This window comes from Dicentrarchus labrax, unplaced genomic scaffold (genome assembly GCF_905237075.1).
Source record: "Dicentrarchus labrax unplaced genomic scaffold, dlabrax2021, whole genome shotgun sequence".
Lineage (NCBI taxonomy): Eukaryota > Metazoa > Chordata > Actinopteri > Moronidae > Dicentrarchus > Dicentrarchus labrax.
In genome coordinates, this window is record NW_026136708.1 from 15,521,763 (window position 1) to 15,540,326 (window position 18,564).

Here is an 18,564-nt window from a genome sequence, read left to right on the forward strand (position 1 = left end):
AGGATAGGAAAGGGATCTTCCCCAAACTGTTGCGACAAGGTTGGGAGCACCCTTAGTTCAGTTCTAAAAGGTACAAAAGTACACCTGTGTTCACACACATATTGAATATTTCAGCTATAGAAGTCCACAGCAGAAAGGAGGTTATGTTTTAAGTCAGATTTTCACTTGTCACTGATCAATAACAGTCTTTTATACATTGCACATATAACACATTGTCTTGGACTGTGACTCAAAACACTATGAGCTGACACGCTTCTCTAGACATCCAAGTCATTCTCCATACAGCCATTGATTTGTTGAAGCTGCCCTGCTCCTCTGTCACAATATCACACCAGTCAATATCACTGGAGTGTCACCATTCGCCCCGCTATGGGACCCTGGGTTGATCCATGCTTGTCATGTCCTTTACGGTATGTTTATTTTGAGGCTGACGTGTAATGTACGTGTCTGTGTGACACAGAGAGGGAGTGTGAGGAGGCTGGTCATGTCATGTGCGTCACGCTAGATAGAGCGCCAGCGAGTGAATAGGGATCCATTGCATGCTTATTTGTACAGTATGCCCACTTGGGATTTCCTGGAGTTGTTTTGTATTGTTTTGTTTGTGTATTCGTCCGTACACGGGAAAAAGCTTTAATCCATGTAAGTGTGTGTGTTTTTTGGCTTTTATACATAGTTATGTATTTCATAAGGTCATGTTTTTATTACAGGGTCTGACTGGTAGGGTTGTGTCTCTCATTCAGTTTCTTCCTTGAGCTAACACTGCTTAAATTTGCTTTTGTGAGCAGCATTATGAGGATATGGTATTGTTTGACTGATTGTGGACAGATGATTAAATAGGAATATAGTTTTAATTACAGTGAGTATCTTAATCTGGCATCTGGCTTATATTATATATATTCATATATATTCATATATATAAACCTATGTGTTATGTTTTTATCAACATAATAAGGATTTAACGCAAGTGTCTGCAAAATATTCCCATCACTAAACATTTCAGGAATTATTAGTTGGCAACATGTTTAATTTTTTTTCTCCAAAATACCGGCTTGTGGAAACTCAAGCATCACAGGTTTAGTGTTTGTTTTTAGGCAATTCAAAGTACATGGTGTTAGTTAACTATTGAAAAAGTCAATGACGACTTGAAGCACACAGTGGTGGTTAGAGTACTGAAATCTATACTCTATATGTAAGTACAGTTTCTCACATAAAAAATGACTCAAGCAAATTTGAAAATTACCTTTTGTGAAACCTACTTAAATATAAAGTACCTGGTTAATAAATCAAAAGTTACTTTCCATTTTAATGTTTTTAACTTCACACCTGTGTAAAAGCCCAACAGACCACTAGCTAGTTAATGTCATCATCATACCATCAAAGGTTAACGTTACACATGAAAAATTAACATTACATGGCTTTTAACCTGCAGTATGTGCAACTAACTCCAGTGTGTTTTTAAAAGCAAAGATCTCAGTGTTTTTCTGGAGGCACAGCAAGCACTTCATGTGTCTGATGTCATTTTTAGATATTGGTATAAAAAGTTGCCAGATGTGTCCTGGGATTGTCGCTGGAAGCTGCCTCTTGTTCTGGGTTTTGCTCTATGATCATCGCATCATGGTCAAAAGACAGGTGATGTTTATTTTTCTTCCAGAAAGCTGGCAAGTTGGCCACTGCAGGTGTAGTCGAGGTGTAAATGGCAAATTTAGCAAACAGTAGAACACTGGCTCAAAAATATACCCGAGTAAAGAGTAGCAGTATTCTTTAAAATAAGAAACATGAATAGTACTGATTCCTAAAAAAAAAGTGAGTTTACTTTTTCCTCTTATAGGATTATCTCCTAACCTGCCTTTAACCCAATGGTGTCAAAGTCCTGTACTATGTACACCTACGACCCACCCCGACCACCTTCCTTTGACTTATCTGCAGAACACTTCTGGTAGTTCCAATCCAGTCGTATATAAAGATTTTGTAATAGAGTTCCATATTGACACAAGAGATATAAGAGGTGGATTTATATAATGAAATATTTGGATGCAAGTCAAGCCAAGGTCTGCATTCATGGCACCCTAAGGAGCTTTGGATTCCACTTTAATGTTGCCACTATAATAATTAAAGAGAACTCTTGATGTTTCTAATTTCTGAAATCAATGTTTAATCAATTGTGCACTCCTGATGGAGAAAATGTTCATGGAATAAAATCGTTTTTAAAAAGGTTTTTTCAAACCTTGACTAGGTCTCCTCTATGGGAAATGAGTGGACTTCCAGTGATGGTTGATGGTGCTCAGTGTGGATGCAGAGTTAGGGGCTCGGTGGTCCACTTACACAACTAAAAAGGCACTTTTGATGAAGGTGTATACCAATTAACTGAGAGGGTTGATCTTGGATTAAACAGGGCGCTGTTAAACATGTAAATTGCACCATTCGGACCAGCAGTCAACGATAGTGTCCCTGTCTGCTGTGCTGATGGTAGCCCATGCAGACGGGCTCCGGCTGACCTCCTCCGGCCTGAGATCCTCCATGCCATGTTAATCCACGCCACACCACGAGTCAGCGGCTCCATCAGGTTGACCAGCCGGAACGCTGTGCCCTCAATGTGCCACTGCTGCTGTGACAGAGACACATAGACAGAGACAGAAAAAGAGAGAGAGAGCGCGGGGGAAGGGAGCAGGGAAGGAGGGAGGGGAGTATGGGGCCACAGCAGGACACATAACATAAACTATAATCACAGGCACACATAAACACACACACACATATTGGCACAAGCAATCAATCAGTCTGCCCGGTTTGGCACTCAGGAGCATCCAGAGGTGTGGCAGGTGGAGAGAAAAATGAAATGTGGCAAAAAAGAGAGCAACAGAGGGGGGTCAAACAAATGATACTCAGACTCAAGGACACACAGATGAGGCTGGGGTGGGTGTGTGCATACATGTGGGTGTCCTTGTGTGTGTTTTCTGTATTCATCTTTACATTTACCATTGTGAGCGAGCACATATTTTTGCATGTCACCACGCGTGAGTGCGTCCGTGGGTGTTTCCGATAATGTGAGCCTCCCTCCCGGGCTGTTGAGCCAACTCTGCGTCTCTGCCCTCCAGCGACTTGTGTTGTAACAACCTTTGTCAATTTTACAAATTGTCATGGCTAAGAATAGCCAGAAGTCAATCAGATGGGTGACAGTAGGCCCAATTTCACAGGAAGGAGGCAGACCGGGGACAAGGACACACACACACACACACAAACACACATACACATAAACCTGTACTGAGATCCAGCATCATAATATCTATAACACATTTTTATTTAGATCAACTTGTGAAAATACTTAATGTTCAATGCAAAGTGAAGTGATAACACCACCATCCAAATCAAAATCAATAAGTGATTACAGGCAAGTTGTTAAAGCTGCTGTAATCAATATTTCTATATTTACAATGGATCAAATGACTATGTATAATGTGAGAGCTGTCACTCAGAGTGATAAACACAAAGAATTATCACCAGACTCTACAGTTGCCCTCAGCTCTACAGAGCATTTTAGCTTCTTTCAGCTCATTGTTTTGGTTTTATGGCTCCCAATTCCACTGTGTTGGTTCACTCTCACAGCTCTCATTAGAATTGAGGAAACTTTTTTGAAACCCGCTCTACACTACCTGCTCATCACCTAACATCAGACAGACAACATTAGCAAATAGCTGGTGAACAGAACAAGGTGGTGGAGCCTTTAGCAACTAAAGAGACAGATATTTCCCTCAGGAGTTGGAGACCAAAACAGAGCAAATAGGGGAGTAAATACTGGACACAGATCCTCACATTTAACACTAATGTTACTCCTTATCTGCTGGATGTGTAAAACTGTTTCCACTGGCCCAAAAAATCACTAATGTAGGTTTGACATTATAATGCTGCCTCTGACTGTCAGTTCAGTAGTTATTATATTTTGGGGCTGGTGGATGAGTTTTATTCAGTTAAGGTCTAGTTTTGAATCAAACTGCTTATAAAGACTGTTCTGTTATTGTTTTTGTTGTTTAAATATGCCCCTTGGAGCTTGCCTGCCCCCATTTTAATATACAATTGATCAAGTAGTGCCACGTATTATGTATTGTTGTGATGGTTATGAAGGCTTACATTCCAGTGGAAGAACAATTCACTCATCACTTTTATTACTGTCACTTGTCACTCGGTCACTTTAAATTTTCATTTTACCATAACGCAGAATTATTGTGTATTGTTATGTATTGTCCCACATGCCAGTGCCAAAGATGAATTTTTATTTTATGTAAATTTAATGGACAATAAAGCAATCTGAATGTGAATCTAAGCACTGTATAAGGTTAATAGAGTTTTTTGTATTAGGATTATAAGGCAATAACAACGGCTACAATGATAATTCAGTACAGTCAGTTCAGCTTGAAGATTCGGTGCTAAAGATGAATTCATATATGTATACTGTCAAACAAAAGTAGAAAACCTGACTGACTTTGGTTTGACTCACCTTTTCGGGACTCCCTGTAAAACATATTTTTGATTACAACATGTGACTCAGTTGTGTGACTGCAAAGTATCAGCGAGGCTCTACCTGCAGACACAAGCAAAGGTGTAGTTTACATTGCAAGTCATTTGAACACACATATGAGCAGTGCTTGTTGTGCCACAGATGTCAACTTTGTTGTTTAAATATATGAAGTGCGTTTGATATGTGGTGTGGCTGGGATGGTTCAGAAAAAGAAATGAGAGTGGGGGGACTGTCAGCAATGGCAGATCTGAACCAGGATGACATTTATTCTGTAAATAAATAGAACGCTTGTGGGGTGGAGTGGTCCGCAGAATATTTTATAGTGTGGGCGTGTGTGTGAGTGTGTACGCGTGTGTGTCTTTCTTAGGCGGCGTGCGTGTTGTTTAGTGGCTGTGAGTGGAGTCATGAAAGTGGAACCCCTTGCTGAGCACTCAGAGCTCTCATCACGGTAGGGATTTGAAGAGGTGGGCTAGTCCACTCCTCCTCCTCCATCCCTCCATCCTTCCCTCTATCAGCTAACATGTTGAGAGGTGACCCCTTGAGAGCTTTCCTACATATGGACGAACCAACAACTCAGCTGTAATGGGACCGACTCCATGCTACTACAGGGAGTGTGGAGATGGCCAAGGCTCTCCTCTCCTCCCTGGACCGACTGTGTGTGTGTGTGTGTGTGTGTGTGTGTGTGTGTGTGTGTGTGTGTGTGTGTGTGTGTGTGTGTGTGTGTGTGTGTGTGTAGGAAAGCAAGAGAAAGAAAGAGAGAGTGAGATTGAGTGCCCTGTACAAAGAACTTGTATTATTAATGAAATCACCCTGGCAGATGGGTCTTATCTTGGAAGTGTCCCACAACCACAGAGATTTGCAGCTGGCTCACATGCGTGCACATACACACACATACTTTTGCCTCTCTCTTGTTAAGTGTGCCCCTGACAGTCTATCCCTCCTTTTTCTCACTCTTCTCACTCTGTGCACCTCTCTTTCTCTTTACCTCATCCTATCTTTCTCTCTTTATCCTCCTTTCTGCACTCGTCTTTTATTCATAGAAAGATTTGGCCGAGGCGTCCAGGCTTTCAGGCCAAAAAACCACTGCCATGCTCTCCCTGCTCACACCCCTCCACCTGCCCCGCTCTTCCCCCTTTCCATTCCTTCCTCCGCCCGCATCAGGATTTGTCCACACCTCGAGCAAAAAAGACTTTATTCCGGGCTGCAGTTTGAAGAAGAGCTTTATGTGTCTTAACCCCCTGCAGTAGAAAGAGACATAGATGGGTGTTTGAGATTAAAATGTTGCAGGCCCTTTCCCCTCTAATAGGCTTCCCTCAATTCAGAGCACACCCTCCCAAATACAGCACTCTATCTGCAAAGAAGCCAGTCATGCTGAAACACACATTTAGGCACATACTCATAAATACACACTCACATCTATACATAGTGCATACCCATACTGTATATACATGCATGTAGCAGTTGGAGCACCGAGTTTTTTACGTTGATCCAAGAAATCTGTTCGTTGTTTATTGTTATTCGCTATTTTTTCAGGGATGTAGCGAGCTAGCTATGTAGTAAAATAGAAAAGTTACATTTTTATTCCTCCTACAAAGCTCTTTGCTGATTGGTTGAAAATATATTTACCATCATTGGTCCCAGCACCAGACTGATTTAAACTGCTGAATAGTTGAGTAGTAGAGTTGTTTAGGTGATTCAGAGGTCCAGGTGGTACCAGGCCAGTACAATATACGGGTATATACACTATATCCACATACAGTAGATACATATTTGTGTACAAACATGCATACACACACAGAGAATATATGCACGCACACACATTTCTTCTTGTACTTAAACATTCTAAACACTCTTTTTCCAGTTTATTAGGTACACATCTAAATCTAATGCAGTCTAATACAACAGTCCTGCAATAAATCCTATTTTCATGAAGGATATAATGTTCCGTTTTTATTAAAACAGTTTTAAAGAGGTGTTGATTCAACTGTATGGTCATTTTGGGGGCTGCAGTTTGTGGTGTGGTTGAACTGTTGTATTGCCTTATACTAACTGGTGTTTCTATTATTTTGTCCTCCTCATTTACATCAACGAGAGTAGGCTAAAAAACAGACACTCCTCTCTGCACTGTAAATGCACTTACATGTGAACACATACTGTATGTGTATACATATATACCTGCAAAAACACATATGGTACACTACTTACTATATACATATGCACAGTATATACCCATAAAATACATACATATATGTACATCCATATTTAAACATACATGAATATAGATAATATACACACAAATACATGTAGTGTGTACCACAACACTTAAAAAACTACTCAAGTAGATCCTCATATGTAAAACTATCTGAAGTTATACACACTACATGTTGGCTATGTATCACTGCGTGTACACATAGCAATACAATACACAAACACACATTATGTTAATACAAATACATATTAACATAAATACTGCAGACTGTATATACTATATAAGCACGCAGCACATGCATACTGCAGAGATACATTTTGTGCTTATTGACAGCACATGCACGCACACACATCTCACCTTACAGACATTTCATGCAACATGCAACTCCACACGCTCAAAAACTGTCCAGTCAACAACATTCTGCCTGCGCATAGAAATGGCATCCCCGATAGTTACAACAACAAAAAGAGAAACACAAACATTCACCGGCACGCACAAACTCTCTCTCTCTCTCTCTCTCTCTCTCTCTCTCTCTCTCTCTCCAACACACACACACACACACACACACACACACATACACTCTCACGATGAACAACACAGCAACTAGAGGCTTCAGGCAGGAGGGGTTGCCTAGGAAACGGTGGGAAGGAACCCTAGTTATTTGTGTTGAGCATATTTTCATTTGGGCTGAAACAGAGAGGCATAAAAACCCCAGGAGAGGGGGAGAGGTGATTTGTCCTGACAGCTCCTTTACTCTCCCGAGGTGTAACACAGACACAAACACACACACACACACACACACAAACGGACGAATGCACGTGCATGAACACAATCATACACACACAGAGATGCCAAAAAAAAAAAAACTCCCTCCCAAACACATCAGGAGAAGTAAATCACTCGTGCCATCACTGGAATATCAGCAGGGGAGTGTGTGTGTGTGTGTGTGTGTGTGTGTGTGTGTGTGTGTGTGTGTGTGTGTGTGTGTGTGTGTGTGTGTGTGTGTGTGTGTGTGTGTGTGTGTGGGGGTGCACAAGTTAGTGGATGCTCCAAGTGGCCCTACATGCGCAGTGTTTCATGAAAAAAAAAGTGCTTCTTAAATGATTCTTTCTGACTTATCTGCCTCTTTTGTCAGAACCAGACAGCTTCCCTCTGAGTTTCATGCTTCATCTCCATGCACGCTTGCTGCGGTATTTTTTGGTGTTGTCTTGCTTTGCGCGTCTCTCTGCTGCTCCGTTGCACAGTTTGAAAACTGTGCAGAGCCGATGGATTTGGTGAAGGATCTTTCCAGGGTGCAAAGTGTATTCTTGTAACTCGGTGTGTGTGTGTGTGTGTGTGTGTGTGTGTGTGTGTGTGTGTGTGTGTGAAGGGCGAGAGTTTATGTGGATAAAAAAAAAAGCATCATGAAAGGCAGAAAAATAGCGGATGTTTTAATGTTCACAGAGTTCATGGGTATTTGTCTGAGGGAGGGTATCATGACGTTTAAGTGGCTGACGCGGAGGGGAAACATGATGCAGTAGTCTCCCAAAAATAGCGCTTCTTAAAAAAAGAAAAGGGTTACATAAGGGGTGTCTGTGCAGAGCCTTCACCTTGAGCCTGGGGTTGTTCTTTTTGCAGTGTTATACCCAGTGTAGCCACAGGAGGGCGCCATGGATTGCTGTTCAGAAACAGCAACAGCAGCAGCAGCTGCTCTGTCCTTGTCAGAGCTCCCTCTTCAGTGGGCCATCCTGTGGAAAATCCTTTCAGGAGGGGATGTTCAAGGGCATTCTCTCTCTCCTCCTCATTTTATGTTATATTTCTATGTCTCTCTCTTTTCAGTCTCACTCAGTCATCCTCATTTCCTCTATTTCTCTTTCTTCTTGTCATCTGTTTTCTTTCTCTCTCCATCTGTGTTTTCACAGGTGTGCATTTTTGTGAATGACAGATGTAGGGTTAGTTTAAAAGTCTTGTTTGCTGTCAGACCAGGAAATGAAGAACAGACATTGCTTCAGTCAGATAACTGCCACATTTACAAGCTTTGGGGGTTTTTTTAGGGGTAGTTTCTGCTTTATTACTCTGAAAAAGACAGAGGTGAGCCCACAATATCCCAGGTTCACTACTTAACCTGCTGATCCACTTGGACCTTCCGCTTGTGGCAGCAGGGCAGTTATATAGACAGGTCATCCCGAGTTTAAGCTCGCTGCTTCTGCTAAAGAAAACACTGACTTCTGACAAGGTCCACAGTTCCTTAGCCGACCTTTTTGAGCTCCCTGTGCAAGGATAGCAAGACAAAAGAGGATTTTCTTGCAGGGATCAATAAAGTATCTTGTCTGGAATGTAATACGTTAATAACTGTATCTGTAATCTAATGACTTTCTTCCTCTCTCAGGTTGGGGGGTATGATCTCGGCCTACAAGATAGTGCCAGATGAGATAGACGAAATCAAGGTATGTAATCTATCAATCTGTCTGTTTATCTACTGTATCTGTCTACAGTAACTGTAGTGATGATTATGATTAATCATGTGTGTTTGTGTGTGTGTGTGTGTGTGTGTGTGTGTGTGTGTGTGTGTGTGTGTGTGTGTGTGTGTGTGTGTGTAAACCACAACAGGAGACTCTGGTGGACTGGTGCGATGAAAAGGAGCTTAACCTCATCCTTACCACCGGAGGCACCGGCTTCGCCCCGAGAGACGTCACACCAGAGGTGGGTTTAAATGTGTCAAGACTGTTATTTTTTATTTTGTTTTGTCTAGAGTCATACATACTAGTTTGGGCATATCTGGCTGTCTAAAGTCTCTTTTTATTGTTTGCAGTATTTGACGTAAGTATTGCAAACTGTGTAATGAAGCTGGAGAGTTGTATTAAAATGTAGCCGGAAACACGTTACATAAGAATCAACGAGGACAGCTTGGGGTGAAATATGGACACTGTTTTGGTAAGAGGTCATATAAGGGTGAATTGATGTTATACAACTACAACAGAAGTATGATGATAGCGAACATGTACAAGACATTTGTTTTGTTTCTTAGAGCGAACGGCTGTTGAAAGGTAGATCTCTCCTGTTGCTGCTTTATTCAGCCTGTTCTTGCTGATTACGCACGTGTGTTGCAGCACTGATTAACACACAGTGTAATTAGCCCCGCGGTCACATGGGAAATAAAGAGGCAGAAGTTAGATCCTTATTGATTGACTTTTTTGAAAAAGATATGGGATCATGTAGCAAGCAATTTAGAGATAAGTGTTTATACCAGTAATAATAGATCAACTACAGGAGAGGTTACACACAGTGTCAGATTTTCTATTTCTCTATTGTCTCGACATATTTCAGAATTATTTACAAATTAGTTGTTTATAATTGGCATCAGATTAACTACAGATTTCAGATTTCAACCCCAGATTGTTATGATTATATAATATATGATGGGTTACAATATACAATATAATAATGGGTTTTTGTTAGTAGTAAAACTGCAATTACCCCAGGTTTTGTACTATATTACTATATTTTAATTCATATCTTTAAGTTTGATACCATCATCATGTCATATTCAGTAATAAGGTACAAAAACATGAACAATTTTATTTTACAGTTTCACAAAACAAGGAAATTGTCATTGCACGCTGCAGTGGTTTAATGTCGTCATTAACTGACATCACATCTATGTTTTCCCCCCCTTGATACTGTGGTTATCATATCAGATACAGCTAGTTTAATTTCAGGCAACATAAAATAGAAAGCTTTAAACTGTGTGAAGACTTTCTGTGTCCAATTTATATGCATACACACATGCTTGCATGCATGTACAGTCTACTGTACCGTAAAGGCAATGTACTGCTGCATCTACATTTAATCTTTCACACACCATTGTTTAGTTTAGAACCCCTTTTTGGATTTACACTGCTGTACTTCTGTTACTTGCACTTAGCCAACCTCACTCACTTACACACACACACACACACACACACACACACACACACACACACACACACACACACACGCATATAAGCAATTTGGCAGGGGATGAGCTCTGGTTCTCAGCAGTATCATTGGTCCTCATCAATCATGGTCGACAGCAACCTTGCTGGAAGAGGGAAGACACGTAGACACTGTAGTCACTGATAATACCTGTTATCTGATTCAACCCTGCGTGCTGGAGACAGCGATATCTCTCGTCTGTCTCTGTGTGTTTGAAGGCTGTACAAGACACATATGACTGTATTCTGTTCTAGCTCAAAGCAGGACAGAAGTAACAGATTACATTTAGTAGCTTTTGTAAGCTTTGTATACTCTGGAATATAAATGGTACTTGCCTTATTTTTCTGTTATAGTGAGTGCTGCATGTTGCTGTATTTTATACTGTATCCATTAACAAAGTTGACAAACCGTGTCTCAGCTGGCTGGAGGCTGGAAAAATCCCTATCCTTTCCATCTACATTAGCAGGACTGATTTCATGTTTGAAATCAATATGTCTTTTTCTTGGTTAGTCTGTGCAATATACCTTTTTCACAGCAGCCATTTTGACATGCAGTAGTAGGGTAAAAACACAGGTGTTACCAATGATACTGATTAAGTTTCTGTTCCATTTGGTGTAGCAGAGCCTTTCCAGTGAGCCAACATGCACAATAACAGCACTCTGACTGACTGAGGTAACACCTGTGTTTACCATACTATTTCATGACAAAATTGCTGCTGTGTAAAAGGTCTATGAAGTAGTTAAATGTTGAATGATTCAGACCAGTTGTCTTTGTCAGCTGGGACATTATCACATACGAACCAGCAGGGATTCATTTGGTTTTCAGAGGTAGTGGTTTTGCCAGTTTCACACTCCTTTGCAGGGATATAACCAGCTCAAATGTAACTGATTTACCTTTTATTGACTTAAAGGTTTGTTGTCCTGCTACTGTATGTCTAACTTACTTCAAACATTTTATGTTCCATCACTACCCAGTGGTGGAAGTGCTCAGATCTTTTAAGTAAAGGTAGCAATACCACAGTGTAGAAATACCCAGTTACAAGTGAAAGTCCTGCATTAAAATCTTTATTTTATAGTTTATGTTGATTATAGCCGCCCCTGTGGACAAAAGCAGTAGTGTTTCCACCACTTGGTTTCATTGAATTCAAGGGGAATCTGGCCGAATCTGAAGCCATTTTTTTCTCACTGATGGTTGTGTTTGTTCCTATAGGTCATATAGAGGCATCAACATAAATTTTTTTAAGTTTCCTATCCAGTTAGAAAAAACTCACTGTAGTTCGTTTAAGTAAAAGTACGATAGTGTAAGAATCAGAATATACTTATAGTACTCAATCTGCAGAATGGAAATGTCCGTTCCATTTATCAGGACTAAATCTTATTAAAAATAAAAATTCAATGGATACTTTTGGTCAGGCCAGTGGTGTCATGAAAAATACATTTTGAAACACCTAAATTAAAGCCGTTCCTACTTCCCTTTTCATGATTGTAAATACCCTCATATTCCTCCCCCTTTCTTACCCTCATCATACATGTAATTAAGACAAAACATGTTGCCTTAAACATACAGTATGTCTTTTACACTTCCTTCGAATGCCTGTTTAATCAAACAAACCCATCTCCCTCTTCTTCCAATCAATGACTTTGCATGATGTATGATGAGGTATAAATCCAGCTTCACCCCTCCCTCTCTCACCCTCCTTCCCTCTTGTTTCTATGTCACCCCTCCTCTGTGCCTCCTACACTTTTTCCCTTCTCCTCGCCTCTCCTCCCTCCCTCCATCTCTTCTCCTCTCCTGAGTCCAAGCCCACGATGCTCATCAGTGGCTCCTCTCTCTTTGAAGTCTTTTCTATCCCCTCTCCCTCGCTAATGGTGCGTTTGAAGTGTCACTCAACTCAAGGGCACCCAACACACACAGCTGGAGGAGAAGGCACTATCTTCTCCGCTATCTATCTGTCAAGAACGTGCCGCATCAACTGCAGTCCCACAAATGTATACACACTCACGCACAAACAAATGCGACTGTTGCACATCTTCCTGCAGAGATAGTGAAATTTGCTAAACCACCACTTCTTGAAACCACATGTATTCCTGCTGGATTGTATTAAATAAAATCCCAGCTGACCAACTGAAAAAGCCTACACATAGTGTGTACAAAATACGATAACTGTATTTTTCTGTGAAATCCCAGGCTGTAGGATCCACTTATTTAATCACTATTAAACAGTTTAAATGCACAGACTGTCCAAGGAAAAGACATATTCCTATATTGATTTCAAAGATTCAATCAATCCTGATTGCTAATGGGGGATGTAGATGGGGAGGAGAAAGGTAAGATAAGGATTTTTCAGCCTTCAGACAGTTGGGACATGGATTGTTCAAGAGGGATTGAAAATCAATATGTGAAGGGCAGTGCAGATGTTTTGAGTCAAGATATGCATTCAGCAGGACAGAATTTCATTTCCTGGTCACCTACCTGCCTGTTACAGCTTTACCTCTTTACCTAGCACTTCACCAAGATTTTTTTAATGATTCATTATTGTTAAGTGTTGATTTCTTGTAATGCTGTGGGTCGAGGACTTCATGTTGCATTGTTTTTCTCTATTGTTGTAGTTATGGTAAATCACTATGGACTACAGTCTTGGCTAACATGTGACAAAAATTGAAAAATGCAAGTTAAGCTGAGAGTGACGTTGAAACCTAGAGGTATTCAGGTTCTTAAAAAAAAAAAATCTGTGTTCAAATAAATCATTTTTATTCTGTTCTCTCCAGGCCACTAAGGAGGTGATAGAGCGTGAGGCTCCAGGGATGTCTCTGGCAATGCTGATGGGATCCCTCAACGTCACACCACTAGGCATGCTTTCCAGGTCAGACACACACTCTCACATATGACATAACTAGAACACACATATTTTATTTTTAACTGAATTAATATATTTAACCTTTTTATTTAAGGTGTTGTCTTGAGATCAAGATTTTTTTTACAGGAATAAACATAGACAAATGTAAAAAAAAAAGTTAAATATTCCTTTGACCAGACGTTATAATTACTGTATTTAGACGTGATCAGAGAGAAGAGCTAGTTATTAGAGCCTTTACAGATCAATAATGTACAGTGCAACTCCCTTCTGTTTTTTTAAAGAGGACCATCCCACCTTTTCATGTAAGACAAAATGGTGAGTGGAGTTAATTCATCACCCATGATTAAGTGCAGCACTCTGTGAAACACTGAATCGAGGCTTTAAGGGGGAGGGAGAGGCATATATCACCATAATCAAGACGCATACTCGTTGCACTAACGCACTTTCTCCCTCTGTATTCAAATAAACTTTCTCCTGTGTTTGTGTGTTACAGACCTGTGTGTGGTATCCGAGGGAAGACACTCATCATTAACTTACCAGGAAGCAAGAAAGGCTCCCAGGTAGGAAACACACTGCAAATAGCTGTAACAGCATCACCTTTTTCCCCTGTGGATGTTAGCGTTAGGTGTTGTTAGGCAAACAGATAGAAAGAAGCAGATTCACCCGGCGAGCAAGTGACAACACACAGGAAGCTTGTGTTGGTGCAGCTGACAGATCAGGTGCTGAACTTGTTTCAAATAGTTCTGAATAAGCAGCTCACGTTCCTCACTTATATTCAGATTGTTGGGGGGTCAGATCCCCAGCTTCTAACCCCACGTCAAAGTGTCCTTGAGCAGACACTAAACACAAAGTGCTACACTTCTGGTTCCATGCACAGTAGTGTGTGATAAAGCATAGACCTGTGTGTTTGTTGTTTTATAGTACTGTTTTCTGTGTTTTGATGTATTTCTATATGCACAGAAGCATAGCTGCAGAGTGTACGTGTGGATTTGTATTTCTGTTACGTGTGTGTGCATGTGTGTGTCCACCCACTGCTGTCTCCTTCTCCCCCTCCATCTGTCTCCCTCTCTGCTGTGCTGACCTGCACATCTGTCTCTGTCTCGTTACACGCCCGCTTCTCCTGATCGATTTTAGTATTTCTTTTAATCAATTATGCCACCTCTCCCCCATCTGCTGCCATATTAGTGTCTCCCTCATCAACCCCCAGTTAAAGTTAACGGCACAAGCCGCCCGTTGGAGGCTTTTATTACGATGATCTCCTGTCATAAAGATAACGGGGAAGTCCAGCTGAGCCAGCCAGACGAAGCCCCTTATGTGAGTCGGCTGTGCATCTTTTAGCTGCTCATTTTGTCTCTTCGGCATCCATTGATCTATATCTCTATATGCTGTTCAGATAGTGAACAATACAATCACAGATTTGTGTTCTTTCGGCTTTTAATATATGTCTTAGTTGCTTGAATTTCCTTCGTACTGTGGTTAAATCCCAGTTTTCAGTCAAATCATGACTTTGAGTGAAAAGCTTTAGTGTGTGTAAATGTTTTTATAAAGACATTACACAGGAGGGAACACAACAATTTTGTAGATACTGAACATTTAGATATTGACTTGACATGAAAATGCACAAATACAAAAAAAGGTTTTTAAGGGGACAGTGATTTAGCATTGTATTTAAAGAGTATATTCAGTTATGAATATATATATATATATATTATATATATATTTTATGGCATGCCATTCAGGAAATTAATCTTTGAATATATTGAATGACTTTGAATATATGGAATGAATCTTTGAATATATTGAATGAATCTTTGAATATATGGAATGAATCTTTGAATATATTGAATGACTCTTTGAATATATGGAATGACTCTTTGAATATATTGAACGAATCTTTGAATATATTGAATGACTCTTTGAATATGTGGAATGAATCTTTGAATATATGGAATGAATCTTTGAATATATTGAATGACTCTTTGAATATATGGAATGACTCTTTGAATATATTGAACGAATCTTTGAATATATTGAATGACTCTTTGAATATATGGAATGACTCTTTGAATATATGGAATGAATCTTTGAATATATGGAATGAATCTTTGAATATATTGAATGACTCTTTGAATATATGGAATGACTCTTTGAATATATGGAATGAATCTTTGAATATATTGAATGACTCTTTGAATATGTGGAATGACTCTTTGAATATATTGAATGACTCTTTGAATATATGGAATGAATCTTTGAATATATTGAATGACTCTTTGAATATATGGAATGACTCTTTGAATATATGGAATGAATCTTTGAATATATTGAATGACTCTTTGAATATGTGGAATGAATCTTTGAATATATGGAATGAATCTTTGAATATATTGAATGACTCTTTGAATATGTGGAATGAATCTTTGAATATATGGAATGAATCTTTGACTATTTGAATTTATATTATATATATAATATATAAATATAGATTAAACATGAATGGAGAGCAGAGGAAGCGATATCCTGGCTTTTCGTTGTGGGTCAAGCTCTAAATACACTGGATCCTATATTTCCCATAATGCAACTCAATAGTGTATTCCATCAGACCTTCACTGACGGATAAATGCCTACATCCATGCCCTGACTTCATAACAGAGACTTTCTATGAAACTTTTACACCTCAATCTGACATAACGATGATGACATTATCAGGATTATTAGGCTATCTCTTCATAAACTTAGACTTCATAAAACTGCAAAAGACATATTATTACTGTTACATATTAAATTACATCTTAGGCTAAATACTCACTTTCACCTTAATAAAAGAAACATTGAAAGAAATATTTACCGGGCATAAACTGTGTAAGAACGTCTTTGCATCATATTTAAATCATAATTTAATTTAGGAACTTTAGGCACTGTAGCCAGTTTACTCTGCACGGCTGTCTCTTTCAGTTTCTAGAGATGGTTTGTTGATGTTTTCTACATTTAGCAATGTAATTTCTACCCTACAAAAATGGCGTTTCTGACCATCAGAATCACATTTCAACGTAACTGTAATGATTCTTCTATCAACAATGAATGATTTTATCCTTTTTCCTGCACTGATGCTTTCTTTGTTGCATAACTCTACTTGTTATGGTGACGTTTCTTCATGTGATGATGACTTCATCACCAAACTTTTCAACTTATGGTGATGATGCTTCAACATACAGTGATGATATTAACCTGTGGGAAGACATTTATACCCAGTGTGGTGACATTTCTGTATAATGGGACAGGTTAATTTTTTTATTCATTGTTCAACCACTAATCATATTTGCATCACTTTACACATTGCCTTGTAATCTTTTTTTTAGTGTGTGCAATACCATCTGTCATTGGCTGAGAACTCCTCTATTCAAGCCTTTACTTCTTTGATTTATTTCTTCTATTTAGTTATATATGTATGTAAGTATGTATACATGTACATATCTACATTATAGGGCCCATCTCTACTCACTCAAAATGCTTGTTGAAAGGAAAATAAATCCTTCTATGACCTTTAAAACATGTTTCTATTGTTACATGGATAATTAAAGTCAGTGGTTTCCAACCACTGAGCTGCATACTTAAACCAGGCCATGGACTACTGGGAAGTAGGAAAATATTATTTGAAAAAAACCTGATAAATGATTTTAGGCCATAGTATTTGTCAAGTAGTTGCGCACTGCCACACAACCACAGGATACTAATTATGAACTTAAGTGACCCCATAAAATGAACCAGTGGGTACCTTCAACTCCATATGACGCAAAATTCAACGACTTTTTTCCCTGCTCACAAAGTAAATTTTGTAGTAAATCACACTAAAAAAAGCAATGATTAGAGGGAAGGAAATAGTAAATGTAACTTTAGCTTCTCAAGCTGCTTCCGATTTGCTCTTATTGCGGTTGCATCTAGCTTACAAGGGTAAAAGACAGAAATTGACATGGGTATCCTCCTTACACACTGTCAGCGGGTCCATAAGTATCTTGTCAATATAAAAACAGTTGTCAAACTTTTGCACTTGTTATTTCTGGTTTTGTGCCGCTCGAGGGATCTACAAATTGAATCATGTCCCTCTGTTTTACTGGAAGAGTGTTTAAGATACTTGTCTAAAATGTAAATGTTATCAATTTATTTTTCTCTTTCTTTCTTCATCACTTTTTACTTCACTGTCTCACTGTCTTTTTGTTGCAGTTTATTTTTGCTCTCTCAATGAATATCTCTCTCTCTGTGTCTCTCTCTCTCTCTCTCTCTCTCTCTCTCTCTCTCTCTCCAGCTCTGTCTCTCTTAATCTCTTGAGATCTCATCCTCCCTGTCTCGCTCACTCTCTCTCTCTCTCTCTCTCTCTCTCTCTCTCGCTCTCCGTGTCTTTCTCTCTCTGTCTGTCATCCTCTCTCGTCATCTCCTGCAAACTCCCCTCTCAGAACAGCAGTGCCTTCCCCTCTTCCACCATACTCCTCTCTCGCTTGTGTTTCTCATCCGATGGCAGTATATCCAGGGATTCTGCTCTTTAGTGTTCTTGACAGTTACTCTCCTGCAGGACAAAACAGAGAATAAGAGCAGACAAAAAAAAAACGCACTCCTGATGTACCTAAAAAAATTTGCAGGCATGCAAAGAAAGCACAAAATGGGAAAGGAGAGAATGTCTCCAGGCTCTTCACACCATCCCCATCATCACTCCTGCTTTTTTTTTCGCAATCCCTGCCCACTTTAGCCCAACGCACGCGGCCCTCCTTTCCACGTCTTCCAAAAACGCTCAGATGTGGGCTTCAAACACACCAGCAATAGGCATAAACAGTCTACTGTGTGCTGAGGGGTTTGGGATGTGTATATATAAGAGTGAAGGCGAGGTATGGGGTGGAAAGGTTAGCTTGCGGCTACACAGCAGGGGTAGTGGTCAACTACTGAGAGTAACCCATTCAATCTCTTTCATCTCCCAGTTTGAGGTGTCCACCTCCTCTCCTTTTTGCAGAATTTCATGCACAGTGGTGAACAGTACCATTCCAG

General features: G+C 39.7%; 1 protein-coding gene across 3 annotated transcripts in view; it reads left to right on the plus strand.

Moving 5' to 3' along the window:
• gphnb (gephyrin b) overlaps positions 1-18,564 on the plus strand; it is a 97,381-nt gene that overhangs the window by 30,626 nt on the left and 48,191 nt on the right. For all 3 annotated transcript variants that reach the window (XM_051409348.1, XM_051409349.1, XM_051409350.1), the window contains exons 3-6: positions 9,088-9,145; positions 9,309-9,401; positions 13,442-13,536; positions 14,024-14,090. In XM_051409348.1, coding sequence (XP_051265308.1) covers positions 9,088-9,145; positions 9,309-9,401; positions 13,442-13,536; positions 14,024-14,090 — 313 coding nt within the window. The remainder of the gene's footprint in view (positions 1-9,087; positions 9,146-9,308; positions 9,402-13,441; positions 13,537-14,023; positions 14,091-18,564) is intronic.